The sequence below is a fragment of the Gigantopelta aegis genome, chromosome 14 (assembly GCF_016097555.1).
Source record: "Gigantopelta aegis isolate Gae_Host chromosome 14, Gae_host_genome, whole genome shotgun sequence".
Taxonomy (NCBI): Eukaryota; Metazoa; Mollusca; class Gastropoda; order Neomphalida; family Peltospiridae; genus Gigantopelta; species Gigantopelta aegis.
The window spans coordinates 17,970,269-17,989,561 of NC_054712.1; the positions used below are offsets into that span (position 1 = coordinate 17,970,269).

The window sequence follows — 19,293 nt, forward strand, 5'->3', positions numbered from 1 at the left end:
GTTTAGGGTCAAACTGAGAGGTCGGCTTATACAAAGAGTCGACTGATACATGGCAATATATACGGTACACTAAAATGTCTCTCTCTTTGTGGTTTAAAAATTAAAAAAATTTAATTATTATTTCCCCTCCCCCTCCCCTCTCCCCTCTCCCCCACCAGCACTAAGAAATAAAAAAATAAAATTGATAAAATCATTGTAAAAAAGAGAAGAAGAAAATGGTTGCCCTTTTTGTGAGTTGGTCCATCTGCTCTTTTCCCACCAAGCATAATTTAAGAATTCCCTGATCTGCCCCTGATGGAAACTTGTGAATGTTTCAGCTGATGGCCAGTGGTCTAGCTGGAGGAGAGGGTCTGCGAAGGTGTGTCGAAAATCTTGTACACAAAGAGTGAATTACACAAGATCTTGCACAGACCCAGAACCGTCACCACACAAACTGTACTGCAAGGGAAATTCTCATATAGAAAGAACTGAACCTTGCACTGGGGATGAGTGTGGTAAGTCATGTGTATTATACATGTAGATGTATTGCCTGTAAAAGATCTTCTCAAGAGTGGCTGTCCTCCCATAGACAAGGCACTAGATAGAGGTTCATGGAATTAACCAGTAATGCTTCTTATCAAAGATAAGTTTCAAGACAACAACATGATCTCAATACATAATTTATTTTCTAAACAGGTATATATATATGGATTTACTAGGTCTAATATAAATGATGGTTAATGTAAATGTGGCAAATATTTTGGGTCACGGCTAGATTACATAATATTTTATTGGGCTGCCGACAACACCATTTATGGCGAGCCCCAATAGCGACAACATAATACAACACAACTGGGCTGCCGACAACACCATTATGGCGAGCCCCAACAATCAAATACCGTATTAATAATTTCTAGCAGTTATTTCCCTTTGACCCTGGGAAACAGAGGCCAAAAGTGTTTTAACTGTTAATATTTACTACTCATCAGTTATTTCCCCTTGACCCTGGGATGACAGAGGCCAAAAGGTTTTTAACTGTTAATAATAATTCCCCCAAAAAATATATACATATGTACATTGCCTATACTGTTACTTTAAGCAACCTGTAATCGCCATATGGTCAATATCCAAGAATCTATTTCTGGCGATAGTGACCACCGCCACAACAATAATGTGGGGGAAGGAAAGCTTAAAGTTATATCACATAGCCGTGACCCCAACAAATTCAGTCCGAAGCATGACAACCGTCTAATATGGGTACGCCATATTACATCCAGATTTGAAGCTCTCTAGGGCCCCTTGCAAGGTGTTCAAGAAAATGGTTGTCCCTGTACTACTTAAATGCACTCCATCAGGTAGGAACAACGAAGTCGATTTAAGGGCAATATCAGGATACAATATGTATCCACCCCCAAGCCGAATGGCCTCCTTACCTGCCGCACTATTTATGCGCACCCGAGCTCTTTCCATGGCCTTATTATTCTGTGAATATCGCCACTTCAGCCTGGGTAGAATCTGGGACCAGATAATTCGTGTATTTGGCAACAACTGGGCAAGAAATTGCAAGGTAGATTTTATCAACTCACGTAATGATGCGAGTTGAATGTTCCCCAGGTCATTTCCTCCACAGTGGATAACCAAATATTTTGGTGCGGGCTCACGTCTTGAGAGTAACAAAACTTTGTTTTTCAAGACTCCCAATTGTAAACCACCATAGCCCTGCCACCAGATGGAAATTCCGACTCGCCCCAGCCCCAGCTGCCAACCGCCAGGTCTGGTTCGTGCTTGAATCGCTGCCCTTTTTATTATTGAGGACCCCACACACCATACCCTTGAATCTGAAATAGTGATGTAAAGTTAGCTACAGTACAGTTAATCAAGGTTATTTGGAAGGTTGATCAGTGGAGAACGGGTGTATCCCTTGTATGCTGTGGAAGTCCAATGCCCTGCCTCTTGTATAGCTTCCATGGAGTGACCAGCAGCCGAGGCTGCTGTAGCTGCTCCAATCCTAAAAGAATGAGCCTTATAATGCTGAGCATCCACCCCAATGCATTCAAGTGATTTTTTCAAAACCGCTGTAAATTGGTATCTGGTTAAAGGTGCCCCTCCGAAGTGACAAAACAAAGGTCCCTTAAATGCAGGGCGAACCCCCAAAAATGACTCCAAATTGGTAACTGGACAAAGAATGCCACCGATTTTTGAAATATGCACCGACACCCCCCTACCCAACTGATCAGTTTTTGAATACCTTAGCCTGAGGACCACCCCTTGCACTGTTCCATCAACTGTAATGTCACTGCTGGCAATAACCTTGTTATGGTCCTTTCCAGTCGATACAGCCAGTTCCCCAACTCTTAGAAAACCGAAAAATGCTAAAGTATATGCTGATGTGAACAGTTTTTCTTCATAAGAGTTGCTACATATGTGCGGCAATGCTGTAATAAGTCGAGCTAACAAATTTGATGTGATTGGCAATCTGGTGTCTGGTCTGTGTTTTAGCCTCTTCATACCTTCCAATACCTTAACAACGATAAAGTTTTTTGTTGGATCTTGAAGGCCTAACATTTTACACTTAAAGCTTATGGCTGCTGTATATGCTCTGGCCGTAGCATCTGACAAACCTGAGATGGACAAAAATGCAATAAAATTAACAATGTTATGAACTGGAGGGGGCCAGACCTCCCTCAACTGATACCTCCCCAAGAATCGAGTAAATGAAGCTAACCCTGTGTCATGGGCTTTATGAGTATTTGTTGATACCGAGGCTCTCAGCAGTCTGTCAACTTCAGATTGTAGATCGACTCCCAGAAGTGGTCTGGGATGTTCTGTGGCTGATGATGTGCATTGGGTGCTAACAGCCGGAATCGTTGCCACTGCTTACGAGAAATAGCATCCGCTATACAATTGTATGAGCCAGCTACATGGACCGCACGAAAAATAATATTGTTTCGCATTGCATAATAAACAAAAGGTCTGATAAGGTTCATAACATGCTTATCCTTTGATGTTTGTTTGTTAAGAATGGAAACCAGTGCCATATTGTCAACATGGAAGAGGATCTTACGGTTTGCCAACCTTTCGCCCCATATCGCCATTGAAAGTACCACTGGCACCAGTCCTAGAAATGTTATGTCCTTCATTATCTTGGATCCACGCCAGTGACTTGGCCATTGAAAGTATACCCACTGCCCGTTAAAATAAGCACCACAACCTAACTCGACAGATCCTGTACTATCAGTGAATAGATTTAAAACTGAATTTCCTGTCCAGGTACTTTCTGTAAAATATGTCTGCCCGTTAAAATTCCTAAGAAATGTTAACCACATCAACAAATCAGCTCTAAGGGAGGCATTTATCCGAATAAAATGGTGTGACTGCTTAACTCCAATCATCGCATCATAGAACCGCCTAATAAATGCCCTGCCTGCCCTGATCGCTTTACAGAAAAAACTCAAAGCCCCGACCAATGACTGAAGGTCTTTTAATGTCACCTTTTTTAGTGTTATGAGTTTCTGAAGCAAAGAAACCAATGCAACTATTTTATTTGCCGGTATACGAACAATTCTATTTATGGTATCTATTTCCAGACCCAAACATTTTAGAGTTGTTACCGGGCCAACAGTTTTTTCATTCGCAATTGGAACCCCAAGCTCCTGACAAATACATTGGAAAGAGGACATTAATTGTTGGCAATGTTGAGAAGAGCTATTACCTGCAAAGATAAAGTCATCCAGATAGTGATCTAATGTATTCAAATTGGTTTTTCTTTGAATCAACCAGTGAAGAAAGGTTGAGAATTTTTCAAAAACACTACATGAAATAGAACACCCCATTGGTAAACATTTATCAATGTAATATTGATTGTTAATTGTCAGTTTAGGATCGATCCCTGTCAGTGGGCCCATGCATTGGGCTATTTCTTGTTGCAGCCAGTGCACCACAACTGGTACATCAAAGGCCGTGGTATGTGTTATCCTGTCTGGGATATGGTGCATATTATAAAAGATCCCTTGCTGCTAATCGAAAAGAGTAGCTCATGAAGTGGCGACAGCGGGTTTCCTCCCTCAATATCTGTGTGGTCCTTAACCATGTTTGACGCCATATAACCGTAAATAAAACAATTTTGAGTGCGTCATTAAATAAACCCTTCATCAGTTATATTGTTAGTGTCTTAAATACTAAATGGCTGGAAACATTTTTCAGTCCTGGAATTTCGGTATTTTGACCAGATCAGTGGAAAAGGGGACCAATTCAAATAGGTGAAAAGGTCAGGTTAATTTAAGTATTAATGAAAAGAGAAATCCTGTACATTTCAACTATATGACCCTGATGGCTGTAGGCTGTGCTCATGATGGGCGACAGCTAGTAGTAGTACTGTGGGACAAGATATGCTCAATTTCCCAAACACCTGAAATATCATCAGTGTTTTTGCAGTGACTCTATCCTGTGTAAGTTTGGGTTTTCTGAGCTAGTCTTGGCAGTGTCAGTCCTACGGATTTCAAAGGATGAGCACCTGATAGTGGATCATGGAAACAATCTCTAACTCTGTTTAACATCCTTTCAAATCTTCCATTGTACCAAAATTTTAATTTTATATGGGAATACATTTTTGTAGTTCAGATTGTTTAACATCCTTTCAAATCTTCCATTGTACCAAAATTTTAATTTTATATGGGAATACATTTTTGTAGTTCAGATTGTATTTAACGTAAGTAATCAAGTTTTTACTTGTGATTATAATGTTTAAAAAATGTATTTTTTTATGTTGTCTGCATTATAATATCTCTAACAGTGTTGTTAAGGCTACCAGGAAAAAATGTTACCTAAAAATATTGTAAAGCTTAAAAATGCTGAGTGAAATAAGCTGACGATGATTTATAATTAGTGGTATCTCCCCTTTAAATGACGAGGTGTGATATATACTCTTCAAAAAAAGTAGGGGAACTCTAATAAGAATTTACAATTGCCAAAATTGTAAGGTATATTAGCTGTGGGGAATGGTTATATGATAATAGTAAATTAATTAGGCAAACATTACAACCGGTAGTTCAGTATTACAGTAGGTTTTATGACCACCAAAGATCTTGAAGGACGATTAATTGGGGTCAGTAGTGAAATTTGAAATTTGACGGGTTTTTTTTATCAGTAAATCGCAAATGCAAACAATAAAAATGACTTAAAACAAAACAATAACAACTGTATGATCAACAGAATGAAAAAGATTGACAGAAGTAATGTTCTACAGTGATTAATAGACCTTCCTGAAAATTATCAAAATCAAGAATGACACCCCATTGCACGTGTACGGGACAACTGCTGATACATGTGCAAACTATGGAATGTGTATCGGTATGTTGATAAACAGACTTGAACGTTCTTTACTAGGATGTCTGTGGTCAAAACATACGTTCGGTCTAATAGTTGATATTAACATTAATATTTCAGTTTTCTCTACTTTTTTTTTGAAGAGTATATATCTGGCTTCTTTATTACAGATGAATGCGCCAGCAGACAACATAGATGCTTTGATAGTGAGGGTCAGACGTGTACAGAAACACCCCCATCTTACAAATGTGTGTGTAAAGAAGGATACACAAAAGTACGAGGAGGGCTATGTGTCCGTAAGTATTTATAATTATAGTACAGGTATTGACATTCCTATTCATATAATGCATGACCTACATGCAGAGCTGCCAAGTGCTACACTTTGGGCGCAGTTTGCTACGCTTAGTCGACATTTGCAACGCTGCTATGCTCAGTTGAAATCCAGTAATGTATGATACGCTAATGAAAACCAGTAAAAACTTTTGCAACAGATAAATATAACTAGATGATTAGTGTATTTGGCCAGTTTTTACTAACGAATTATGTTTTATTTACCAAGTGTATACATTTCATCTTTATCACAAATTATAGGTCTACAGAGTACAGTTGAAAAGCGGGCGATTTCTGGCAGTTATACTAAAAATTGGACGTAATCTTGGAATACATTAACTAAAAACTTAATTCCTCATTTCTGTGGATTTTTCTTTTTTTTATTCCAACATATAAAAAGTATAATTTGCAGATTATAAGAACCATTGTAAAACAGTTAAAGTAAGATGTATTTAATAACAGACATGTAGTTTTACTGTAGGCCGACCCCAGTGTCGCGTACTATCAGACATTCAAAGAACTGTTCTTTAGTTATGTTACGCTTGCATGCTGTGAATATAGAAAATTGCATGTGAACGTATGCCAGTTAGGAATAGAGTAATTTTAATTTTAACTTGAAATAAGAATACAGTCAAACCCGCTTATTTGCATACCCTCGGTGCTGCTCGATTTTGTGCAATTAACGGGGTTAGTCGATTAACCGATAGAGTACCGACTTTCACTTGGTAACAGCCATCCAACTACAAAGTGGCATGGGAGACAGTCTAGCATAATGCGGTACTTCATACCGGAACTATTACAGTTAACACGTCACATGCAGTTGGATATATATAAATGTAAAAAAATATATCGATCCATATATATATATAATTAGCATGACGTTTTTGTTTTAATCTGCCAGACCAGAAATCATAAAAAAAAACAAAACCCAACAACGTCCGTCACTGGGCGTCGTTTTCTAAAAACACAAACTTTGTGCATTAAAAAAGAAACACTGACCATCCACTAGTGTACACAAAGTGTATTAGCCATGTAGTTAATGAGATAAACTTGAAACAACAGAACCATCAAAAAGTTCACGTTTCATCTGTGCACGTGTTTACAAAATGACGTCAGTTTCCGGAATTACCGGGCTGTTGATTGACCGAATGCGCCTTACCATAGAATTACGTGAACTTGTATGAATTTGCTGGTATGGTGTTCTTTCCCTCCCAAAAGATATGGCAAGCTTTGGTATTATTTGTGATCCCCAAATAATGACTTTGCTATTGTTAAGCAATTAAAGTTAAGCTCGGCTAGTGAGTCGTTATCAGTTCCAGCAGTCTGCATTGCATGCATGACCGGTCTAACACAATTGACTGACCTTCATGGTGCGGTCCGACTGACTGGTGTCTAACAATATAGCAGAAACTTAGGGACGATCCATAAATAACGGTCTTTGTTATGTTTGTTTTTTGACGACCTCCCCCACCAGTCTTTTTTTTTTTCCGCTACATTTTCTGGGAAGCAAGTGATAAATCGTTTCTTTTGCGTTTAACAGATATAACGTACACTGCATCTAATGAATAAGTGAACAACAACCCTTTCTCGGTCACATTTATTAAAAACATAACCGCCTAGGACGATTGATCTGTAATCTTTTAATTACTAACAAGGCTTCTCAACATAACGTAATTGACACAGAACAATGATTGCCCTGAACACGTCAATCGAATAGGGCCTCAATAGTTGAGTGCGCATGCGTACAAGCGCACAGGCGGTACTTCTAAAAATAATAGTCAGAGAGTTACCTGTTATTGAGATGGCCTCTGATTAACAGCAATATATTGCAAACAAAACATTAGGTCTTAGGTTTATTCAACTTATTTATGTCATTCTTAAATCTTGTAGTCGGGTATTGTGATTCACCAGTAGTAACGTGCACACCATCTCATTTGCATGTCACACGTCGACTCTGTAAACAGCGATTACAGTCGGCTTGCCACACAGTGAGCTCAAACAAAACCGATTAATCGGTGATTTATTTGAGTTTTTTTGCCAAAGTTTGATAGACTTTCTCAGTCATTTGTGACATTAATTTAGCACACAAAAAAACAAAAAACTTTATTTATATGTGCAAATAACCGATATATAGCCTGTAGTCTGTGCAATTAACCGGATGTTTTGTAGTGTTACACGGGCAAATGGTTCCGTGTTGGGTGAAAATAGTCGATTAACCGAATTATGCTATAAACCGATGTGCAAATAAGTGGAGATGACTGTATAAGTATTCAAATTTAGTATTGATCACATCATCACACAAACAGTTAATTTTGGGTTTATTGCATTTCGATGCTGTTGTTTTTGTTTTTTTAAATTCTGGTCATTCATAATCCTGTTCAAATCGCCCAACTTATTTGACAACATTTGTTACATTTCGGGTATGTCCGTATTCCTTAACCGACGACAAGCGTTATCTATATATATGCTAAAAATTGCATGCTCAGTCTTTTGTAGTTACTATGACTATGTAGTTATATGGTTTTTACTTTTGCTGTTGCTTATGACATTCGGCCATGCTACGCTAAGCTTGTCATGAATGCTACTCTCACTTGTGGCTAGAGGTTGGCAGCTCTGTACATGTAAGTTAGACGTATCCACAAAAAGCATGCTTGAACACTTATTTGATATAAGCATGTTAATTGACCCCTCCATATGGCGTGATTGACAACCAGTCTGGACCAATCATATTTTGCTTTTTACAGACCACTGGGTCCAACATTGCTTGGACACCATTAAGTTACACATAATTTTGTCAGTATTTTGTCAGTTTTTTTATCAGTAAATCGCAAATTCAAACAATAAAAATGACTTAAAACAAAACAATAACAACTGTATGATCAACAGAATGAAAAAGATTGACAGAAGTAATGTTCTACAGTGATTAATAGACCTTCCTGAAAATTATCAAAATCAAGAATGACACCCCATTGCACGTGTACGGGGCAACTGCTGATACATGTGCAAACTATGGAATGTGTATCGGTATGTTGATAAACAGACTTGAATGTTCTTTACTAGGATGTCTGTGGTCAAAACATACGTTCGGTCTAATAGTTGATATTAACATTAATATTTCAGTTTTCTCTACTTTTTTTTTGAAGAGTATATATCTGGCTTCTTTATTACCGATGAATGCGCCAGCAGACAACATAGATGCTTTGATAGTGAGGGTCAGACGTGTAAAGATACACCCCCATCTTACGATTGTGTGTGTAAAGAAGGATACACAAAAGTACGAGGAGGGCAATGTGTCCGTAAGTATTTATAATTATAGTACAGGTATTGACATTCCTATTCATATAATGCATGACCTACATGCAGAGCTGCCAAGTGCTACACTTTGGGCGCAGTTTGCTACGCTTAGTCGACATTTGCAACGCTGCTATGCTCAGTTGAAATCCAGTAATGTATGATACGCTAATGAAAACCAGTAATAACTTTTGCAACAGATAAATATAACTAGATGATTAGTGTATTTGGCCAGAGTTTTTACTAACGAATTATGTTTTATTTACCAAGTGTATACATTTCATCTTTATCACAAATTATAGGTCTACAGAGTACAGTTGAAAAGCGGGCGATTTCTGGCAGTTATACTAAAAATTGGACGTAATCTTGGAATACATTAACTAAAAACTTAATTCCTCATTTCTGTGGATTTTTCTTTTTTTTATTCCAACATAAAAAGTATAATTTGCAGATTATAAGAACCATTGTAAAACAGTTAGAGTAAGATGTATTTAATAACAGACATGTAGTTTTACTGTAGGCCGACCCCAGTGTCGCGTACTATCAGACATTCAAAGAACTGTTCTTTAGTTATGTTACGCTTGCATGCTGTGAATATAGAAAATTGCATGTGAACGTATGCCAGTTAGGAATAGAGTAATTTTAATTTTAACTTGAAATAAGAATATAAGTATTCCAATTTAGTATTGATCACATCATCGCACAAACAGTTAATTTTGGGTTTATTGCATTTCGATGCTGTTGTTTTTGTTTTTTTAAATTCTGGTCATTCATAATCCTGTTCAAATCGCCCAACTTATTTGACAACATTTGTTACATTTCGGGTATGTCCGTATTCCTTAACCGACGACAAGCGTTATCTATATATATGCTAAAAATTGCATGCTCAGTCTTTTGTAGTTACTATGACTATGTAGTTATATGGTTTTTACTTTTGCTGTTGCTTATGACATTCGGCCATGCTACGCTAAGCTTGTCATGAATGCTACTCTCACTTGTGGCTAGAGGTTGGCAGCTCTGTACATGTAAGTTAGACGTATCCACAAAAAGCATGCTTGAACACTTATTTGATATAAGCATGTTAATTGACCCCTCCATATGGCGTGATTGACAACCAGTCTGGACCAATCATATTTTGCTTTTTACAGACCACTGGGTCCAACATTGCTTGGACACCATTAAGTTACACATCATAATTTTGTCACTGTGTAACGTTTTTCTGTAGTTAGCATAAAAATTAGTTAAAATAATTGTCTCCTCCAACCGAATCATGATAATAGTAAGAAATAGCTTTGCTGGTGTGTTAACAGTGATGACAGCTATGCGGAGCCTGCGATTCACGTAAAATTTGTGTTTTCCTGCAAAACACGTTACATCACGTCACATGGTATTGAAAGTGAAGTTTTGCCGAAAGCCATAAAAAATCAGCTGATAAAAATTCTATAAAGGTAAGAATTTAAAAAGTGCTTGCCCTCTCTTATAATGCAATTTATTTCAGCCTTCGATTGTATATAGGCGCAATCTAATTAAAATTAGCTCCACTGGTTAATTACTATTACCTGTGGATCTAACAGCACCCGTTGGAGCTCATGTCCAGTTGACCTTTCATTCGACCAATCAAAACCTTACTTGCAAAATCATGCCAGTGATTTGAAAAGAATTTGAAAACATTCAGGATTATGCTGAGGGTATACAAAATGATTTGGGTGAATTACGAAGTATGCCAGTTACTAATTTCAATATAAAATTTTATATAAAATTTGTTTCAAGACACAAAAAAACCCAGTGATGGTATAGCCATAAAATCTGTTTATACTAGTATACAATCCAGAGTTTATTACTGCACTTTTCCCCCTGTTTTTTAATGTTGAAATAGACCAGCAAGTTCGCCTATTGCATAAATAGTCTTGCCTGATATTTTTAGAATTTGTATGCTCCCAAATAACGCTATAAAAGGCGAAGTGTAATTGGTCGATATTTAAATTGTTATTTATAGATAAAATGTCTACTAGCTGGTAAAGATTGATATAGGTGTTGAATTGTACAGTCCGACGGATGGTAAGAATAAAATTACCGTCAAAAATGCATGAAGCTCAGACAAAAAAACAAGTCAAATAAAAGGTGAAAAGACTTGGCTATATATTATGTCCGTTCTCTTCTACAACTAAACCGTTTTTAACCATAAAGCATAATTATATCAAAAGCATATTTGGTTGTGCGTGTGAGTATGTGTGTTGGGGGGTGTATGTGTGTTGGGGTGTACATGTGTATGTGTGCGTGTGTTGGGGTTTGTTTGTGGGTTGGGGTGTGGGGGTGTGGGAGCAGCCTATGTGATTATGAGTTTAGGGGGATAAGGAAATCTTGTATGCAATTTTATAAATTATAAAATTCATATAAAATAAAAAAGATAAATGTATACAAATACTAATACCAATTTATTAACAAAGTTCTGTTAAAGTGTTTGTACATCAATTATACATAAATTTACTTTTAAAAAATAATAACTATAATAATTATTTAAATTTGGATATAAAATCAGATTTAACATTAAATTTACACTTTTTAATTTTCATTTGTTAAAAATGAAAACTAACCTCAAAAGTACTTGACACATTTTTATTATTTCTTCTTCTTTCTTTTTTTCTCGAAACAGTTAAATCTTCATTTGGATGTGATTTATTTTCATTTAACTGAATTATACAAACAAATATAATTATTGACAGAATAGCAGATTTTGTATGGTGGGACATAGCCCAATTTATGACAAAGCGCTCACCTGATGCGCAGTCAGTCATGGATTGATCCCCGTCGTTGAGTCTATTGTGCTATTTTTTATTCCAGTGAGTGCACCACGACTGGTATATCAAAGGCCATGGTATGTGCTATCTTGTCTGTGAAATGGTGCTTGTAAAAGTTTTCTTGCTACTAATGGAAAAATGAAGTGGCTTTCCCCTCTATGGCTGTAAAAATTACCAAATGTTTGACATCCAATAGCCAATGATTAATAAATCAGTGTGCTCTAGTGGTGTAGTAAAATAAAAGAAACTTTAACTTTAGCTTGTTTTGCATCCACTAGCTCTCCTCCTCCCTCAATTAAAACAACACAATTTTACCATAAGATATATAAAAATAATTCCTCACCTAACAGAACAGTTACCAATCTTAGATAATTTATAATAAATATAGGTAAGACATTTTATAATTTTTAATTATTTATATTTGTACAGATTGGATTTTATCTTTTTTGTTGAAAAAAATCCAGAACATATTTACACCTGTTGATTGTATACTATTACAGTTGATTGACATTTGTGTTTACTATGGTAATTAAACATGTACTACATGTTGTTGTTTTCATTTCAGTATTTGGTCACCAAGAGAGTACAGCAGAGCCATTCCATGACCAGTTATTTGCAAATGCTATTACTTTTTCTCTTACACAGGGTTCTCATTCATCCAAAAATATTGAGAGTCCATGGACTCCTGACCGTATATTTTGAGAGTCCATAAGGAATGTAGGAGAGTCCACATTTGAAGATGAAGTGAAATTTGATCCAATGTATATGTTCCCCAAAAAGATTCACCGGACTAAGATATACATTATACATATATTTTTGCACCACAAGTGTGAAATGGTAAGTACCCGTACATAATGTTTACATATTTAATAACCTAACAAGTTATATCATTCAGTATCTTTCGAAATATGTGTGTAAAATGCTGAAATAAATGTAGTCCAGAACAGGACAAATGCCCTTTTGTTTTTATTACAATTTTTAAAAAATATGATGAGATATCAAAATAATTTGAAAATGACAAAAGGAGTTTATAAATGTCCAATTATGGAGACTTCAACAATTACATAACGTAAATTCTGACTTTTTTTTTTTACTCTGCCCCATTATTTTTTGTAATGCTGGCAATAGATGGGTTTTTTGATTGTCGCCCAGCAGTTTATGACGTCAATAGATGGTGTAACCGTGCAGCCGCCATTAAGGGAGTGAAATTCACGCAACAATAACATGTGATGGCATTGCAGCTGAGTGTAATTTCAGTCTTTATCACTTTTTTGGAACGTTTTGCAAAAGCAAAACCAGTCACACGGATAATTCAACCTCATTTAAAGATTGTATATTCATATCAATATCAGTGGAAATCAGTGAATGATTAAAAACATAAATAATAAAGCGCCAATACAAAAGCATAGCGAATAAATTAAACACATGCAAGTGTAAATAATTTTGATGGTTATTAAGTGAAACTTTACTGAATGCATCCTAAAATATAGAAAAGTATTTCTATTATGTATGTTTGTAGAAAACGTGGTGTACCATTTTAAAAAAAAGACCTTAGATCTAGAGTTTAGCTGTTACTATTATTAGCTCTGGGATATTCCAGATGTGATCACATGGGGTTGAAGTGGGGTGCAGTTAACACTGCGAAATATTTTTTTTAATTTATTTATTTTTTATTTTTATGTACATACGAGTTATGGTGTGTGATAAAATGATAAATAATTTACTAACGTAACACACATGCATGCCACACCGAAAATCGCACCCCACCCATTTCTGCGAAAAAAATTAAATAATAATTGTTTATTTTATTTGTTTATTTTATTTATTTATTTTATTATTTTTATTATTAATTAATTAATAAATAATAATAATAATAAATAAATAAAATAGGTTTTATTATTTATTTATTTATTTGTTATTATAATTATAATATTATATATTTTTTTAATTATTATCTTTTGTTTCTTGGAAAAAAAATAATTAAATTAATCATCCACAATATACAATACTAAATTACCCCGAAAATGCGCCTCTGATTAGTCATAACATTTTCAATATACTATAGTTAATTACAAAACGAACCCCTTTGACACTTACTGGTGATGCCCAAGACAAGTACAAACAAAACAGGAGCATAGGCTGGCGGGAGGGTGAGGTGGGGGGGGGGGGGGGGTGTCATCTGATACCCTCGTCGGCTGAGGCTAAAATATTGTTCAGTATATTAGGCTATAGAAGTGTCATGGGAAATTATATTTGCTTGCATAAGTTTAAATTATTCGTTATGCTTTTATATTCGCGTGTATATATATACATGCTTTATTGTTTACATTTTTAATGATTAATACACTTCCACTAACTTTGATATGAATCTACAATCTTTAAATGAGGTTGTATTATTCGACATACTGGTTTTGTAAGGAATCTTCACATTAAAAAACCCCAAAAAGAAGTAAATTTGGACATTCATGTGTAAGACTGTTTTCTTAATGTATTGTTATACTTTTAATGAATATGTTCAAGTGTTTGTGATCTTTGACCAGCCCATTGATATTCTTAGAATTTTCCACTTCATGGTTTCTACCAGAGGGTACAGAGAATAAATAACATACCCTAAAATCTTGGAAATTAATGAATATATTTTTTAAATGTTAAGATAGATTAACTGCTGTTTACAGTTGATCAAAGTTAAAGTTTGTTTTGTTTAACAACAACACAATTGGTCAAGTGCATGAAATGCAGTGTTCAGCTTCAAAACATTTCAAATCCATAACCACCCAGTTGGGTCTTTTATAGTCTTTTGTTTTTATTACCTACCATCAAATTATTTCCTAGTAGAAAGTCAGCATTTTTCTTCTTTTACCTAGTCTTAAAATTATAGTACATTATACAAAAAAACTTTTAAGATCTACATGTAGTACAAACTATGAGTAAGTTAAACATATTATATTACATACATGTATATGATATCAACTATTCAAACTAAATTTACCTTAAATCTCAGCTTAACATATTTTGTAGAAATACAACTTTGAACATCAATCAATCAATAAAATATTTACATGCTCCTATACCACGAAGGTTTCGAGCATGTCTATCCCAGGTTCGGCCATCAGGAACAATTATTTGAATAAATAGGATTTTCTTTTGAAGACAGTAGTTTTGTTTTTCATCATTATTTTCAAACCAAAATTTTAGGCAAAAGCACAGGCAAATGTGGATTTTTTTCTTCCACATATCATCTTAAGTGTAGCTTTATGCAACTTATTAACAGAAATGAAATAACATTGCCAAAGTTAAATACTTAATACACATGTAAATTGTTTACCAGTTTTTTTTAATGTACTGTTATACTTTTAATATTCTAAATTATTAAATTCTTTGGGTCACAAATTTGTTTTTCTGTTAAAAATGTTACTTTGCCTGAAATAATTTAAACCGTTATTGTAATTAATACAATGGTATGTAATGTGTTGTCATAATTTATATATCTTCACTAGATTAAGTTCCAATCTGTTATACTTCTTCAAAATTTATGTGAAATAACATATTTGTGTTGGGTTTTTTATTTTATTTTAGGAACTGAACCAATGGATTTTGTGTCATTAGATGTGAAAAATGAAATATATAAATTTGGAAAATGGAAAATGGAAAACTATAACAAATATTTACACTTCATCTTGACACTGAGAACGGAATGATAGAAGGAATGGAACAGTTTCAACTAAAATGTAAAAGAAAAATTGAGCTAGGGTGTGTGTGTGTGTGTGTGTGTGTGTTAAAATTGCTGATGAAAATGAAACACTTTCAGCAAATTCATTTCATAATTTTTTTCTTGTGTTTGACATATTGCTACTAAGGAGTAATTTAGACTTGCAAGATTTGAGATTCACTTTGATACCACTCATCAAATGATTTGTGTTGACTGTACACGTTTGGAGGATTTGGAAATGAATGCCACAGAAAGACCCTTTCTTTGAAAAAATAGCAAATTGAAATGTTAGGTAGTGTTCTCATAATAAATATTAAATGAATTGTGCAAATTGCAGTCTGTGGTTTAGTCTCATGTGACAAAAGTGTAATATAATTTTGCCATATTTTTACATTTAATTTTTTTATTTATTATTGTAACGTATGTAGGTGTGGGTTGTGTATTTGGGAGTGGGGGGTGAGGAAGTGATCATGGGGGCCAGAAGCTTCAAGTTTGATTCCCAACAGTTGTTGCCACACAACATGAATGTATAATTTATTTAAACATTATTGTATTGGCTTAATTGGCTAATATTTTATAAAGGGAGAAGGGGCGGTCCTACCCAAACATATGCAGCCCTAGTAGGTCTTGAAAGAACCAAGACAAATATGTGTGTGTGTGTGTATGGTGGATGAGTTGGGGGGGGGATGTTATGGGGTCATGGGCCCCACCTACCCACCCTCGGGCTAACCACCCCTTCCCCTGCTCAACCAACTTTTTAAAATATAATAATATTCCAAGGCAAAATGAATCGACCCTCCTACTCCCCCCCCCCCCCCCCCCCCCCCCCCCATTAACTTGGCTCGCTACAATCTAAACTCACGTCTCCATATGCACACCTTTAAATTGATATAGTTTTGTGCATAAAAATTATGGTACACAGATAACTTCCCATATGCCTTTTTATTTTAATGCGTGCTATCTGGACGAAATCTAGGTCGGCTTCGTTCCCTAACGGGAGTGTGTTCTCTCCTGGCTCAATGAAGACACGGCACTGCTGTTCTCTACATGCACTGGATGCAATGTAGGTCACTGCGTTTACTAACACAATACGTCCCCAATAACCAAATGGCACTGCATCCTCTACATGCACTGGGCGCAATTTAGGTCACTGCATTCCCAATAAATGCATAGTACTGCGTTCTCTACATGCACTGGGTGCAATGTAGGTCACTGCAATTCCAAATGCAAAGTGCACTCTCCATTCTGTGCTTTCCTTATGCAATGCAATCCCAATAAATGCACGGTACTGCGTTCTCTACATGTACTGGACGCAATGTAGGTCACTGCGTTTCCTAATGCAAAATGCACTCTCTTTTTTTTTCTATGCTTCCCACGAGGAAATCCTGGTTTCCAATCTGTTGCTGTTTTCTGTTTTTGGGATCTCCTGGAAGCGCAAACCTCTGAGCTACTTCGCGTCTTGTCTTAACCCTTATCCTGCCGTTGACGTGTATACACGTCAAGCGTCATCACAATGACGTCACTTTGCATTGTTTTCATTTAGAAATCGTTTTCTAAATTAATTGTTGACATTTTTGTCAAAAACAAAGTAAGAAAATGTCAATAAATAGTCTTAGAATGACATATCCAAATATTTGCTAAATTGCTGTTGTACATCTTATGGTTTTTTTAAAACAAAATGACCCGTCAAATGACGCGTGCTATTGTTTGTTATTGTTTCTTGTTTTTTTGGTAGCAGTTTCTTTTATCTCTACAAAGTTGTCATAATATATATGAACTACATTATGACAGTTGCATTAAATTAGAAAAAGTATCACTTTTAATGCCTAAAAAAGGTACAAAGACAATCAAATAATTGTAATCCGACAGCATAAACAGTCGTCGAAAAGCGCCATTTCCCTGTTTCTATTTATAAACAACAGGTCATGTCACAGCACATTTCCCGCCATACAATTTGACAGCAGTAGTACACATTGCTTGCATGTGCGGCTAACTGTTTTCATTAATAATTACAACGTGGTTACTTATACTACAGCAGACGATATTCTAACTAACTATGTTTACTTGAACAGTTACATTGACTATATGATCGAATACGCACATGTGCTCGGTGTTCGTCGTTGTTTTGTTGTGTGTTGTTTTTCTGCCAGTTTTTCCTTTTCAACATTCACATTAGTATTAATCACTACTGAGTGGATATATATTTGTTCTCATTTTTAAAAAATGAATTACAAACGATAGGTTACGAATATCTGCTGAAGTAGTCTGCAGAATACCGTGACCTACATTATTTTCAATAACCAATCACAAAACATTTTAGGTAGGGGTGTCTGGAGAGCGAAGTTTATAGGGGATTTCTGTAATGCTCTGCCGGAATATGTATTGAATTTTTTTTTTTTAAATCTGCTCGAGCAGGGACCGGAAAGGAGGGGGGGGGGGGGGGGGGTCGACCCATTCCCTGCACACATATCTGCAAATGTTATAAAGATAAATTAATCATCATGAGGTAAACTGTAGTTGTGTTGCACTGCTGGATCTATTGTATTTTGATAAATTTATTAGTACCAAAATCTAAAATTTGGGCGAATACGACAGAGACATTCGGGCAAATTGAGCTGGCCTGAAACCTTTTCATCATGTACTAGTAGTTCCAACATTTCTCCCACAATACTAGTTGTAATTAAATCCATGTAAAATTGTGTAGTGCTTCGTTTGAAACCCTATATTATATATAGCTGGTTGGCAGTAACGCTAAAACTAATAAATGTTTTTTAGTTGGTGGTATTTTCGTTTAATTCGGGCACAAATTAGCCTGCCCTTCTCCCTCTCCCACCCCTACAAAACAAAACGGGATCCCGTACGCTTATGATTAGTATATCAGGCCTGTACGGTACCAATTGGGTGTGGATGCGTCGGGGGTATACACACCCTTACCGCGAGATCCAATTTTTTTTCCATGCAACAGTTATCGACCGTTTTTAAGAACATCGACACAGTCCTTTTTCGTGTTACACAACACCCCCAAAAAATTCGTGCGGTAACTATATGGACCTATATAAAATGTGAAAATTACAGCAGGATAATGGTTTGCAATAGATTCAGAGTAAGTAATCACGTTTTTTATTTTAAAAATACGGTGATAACTAAAAAAAATTAAATAACAATTAAAAAGAAAAACATTCCACGTACTTTAGCAGGGCGGACACTGTTGTGTAGGCAACGACCCGAAACATTGTTTTTGTCTCAAAAATCGTTAAACAAATTATTTAATGCAATTAAAATGTTGTATTCTGGATGTAATAATCACAAATCATAAAACGATCCTATATTGTTGATAAAAATATCAAAGAAAAATCGCAAAAACTTTGAAGTGTAGTTGACCTATATTATCGACCCTTGACTTCGCGGGACCAACTGCCAGTGATTTCTTCGTCTTTCACTCCATCAATAAACATGTCAGAAGAAGTTGCACAAATATAAATTCATGATTCCGATAATAATGTTTTAAACATTTACTTGTGTGACATCTCAAGTAACCTATTGCGGTAGGGAGCACATTTTCTACGTCCGCTCGGACTACTGTGCGTCACGCGTTTCACGTTTTTCACTTCTCAATTTTTTTTTAATCAGTTCCAACTACATTTTGTGCCACACATAAACACATTCTGACCTCCCTCTCCAAGGGCCTAAGCGACAGGGCCCAAAATAAAATAAAATAAAATATGAAGCAGCATAGGCCTAAGTGTACGGGCTCTCATTTTTGTTGGGCATGCAGGCACATTTATGCCAGAGTTGGAACGAAAATCCCTGAATCTAGATAACAACAATTATTATTCATATTAGCTTTACTGCCAAACAGCA

The 19,293-nt window shown here is 35.7% G+C and overlaps 1 protein-coding gene across 2 annotated transcripts in view; it reads left to right on the forward strand.

Moving 5' to 3' along the window:
- Positions 1–19,293, forward strand: part of LOC121388832 — a 123,397-nt gene that overhangs the window by 46,954 nt on the left and 57,150 nt on the right. For both annotated transcript variants that reach the window (XM_041520345.1, XM_041520346.1), the window contains exons 13-15: positions 318–494; positions 5,475–5,600; positions 8,778–8,930. In XM_041520345.1, coding sequence (XP_041376279.1) covers positions 318–494; positions 5,475–5,600; positions 8,778–8,930 — 456 coding nt within the window. The remainder of the gene's footprint in view (positions 1–317; positions 495–5,474; positions 5,601–8,777; positions 8,931–19,293) is intronic.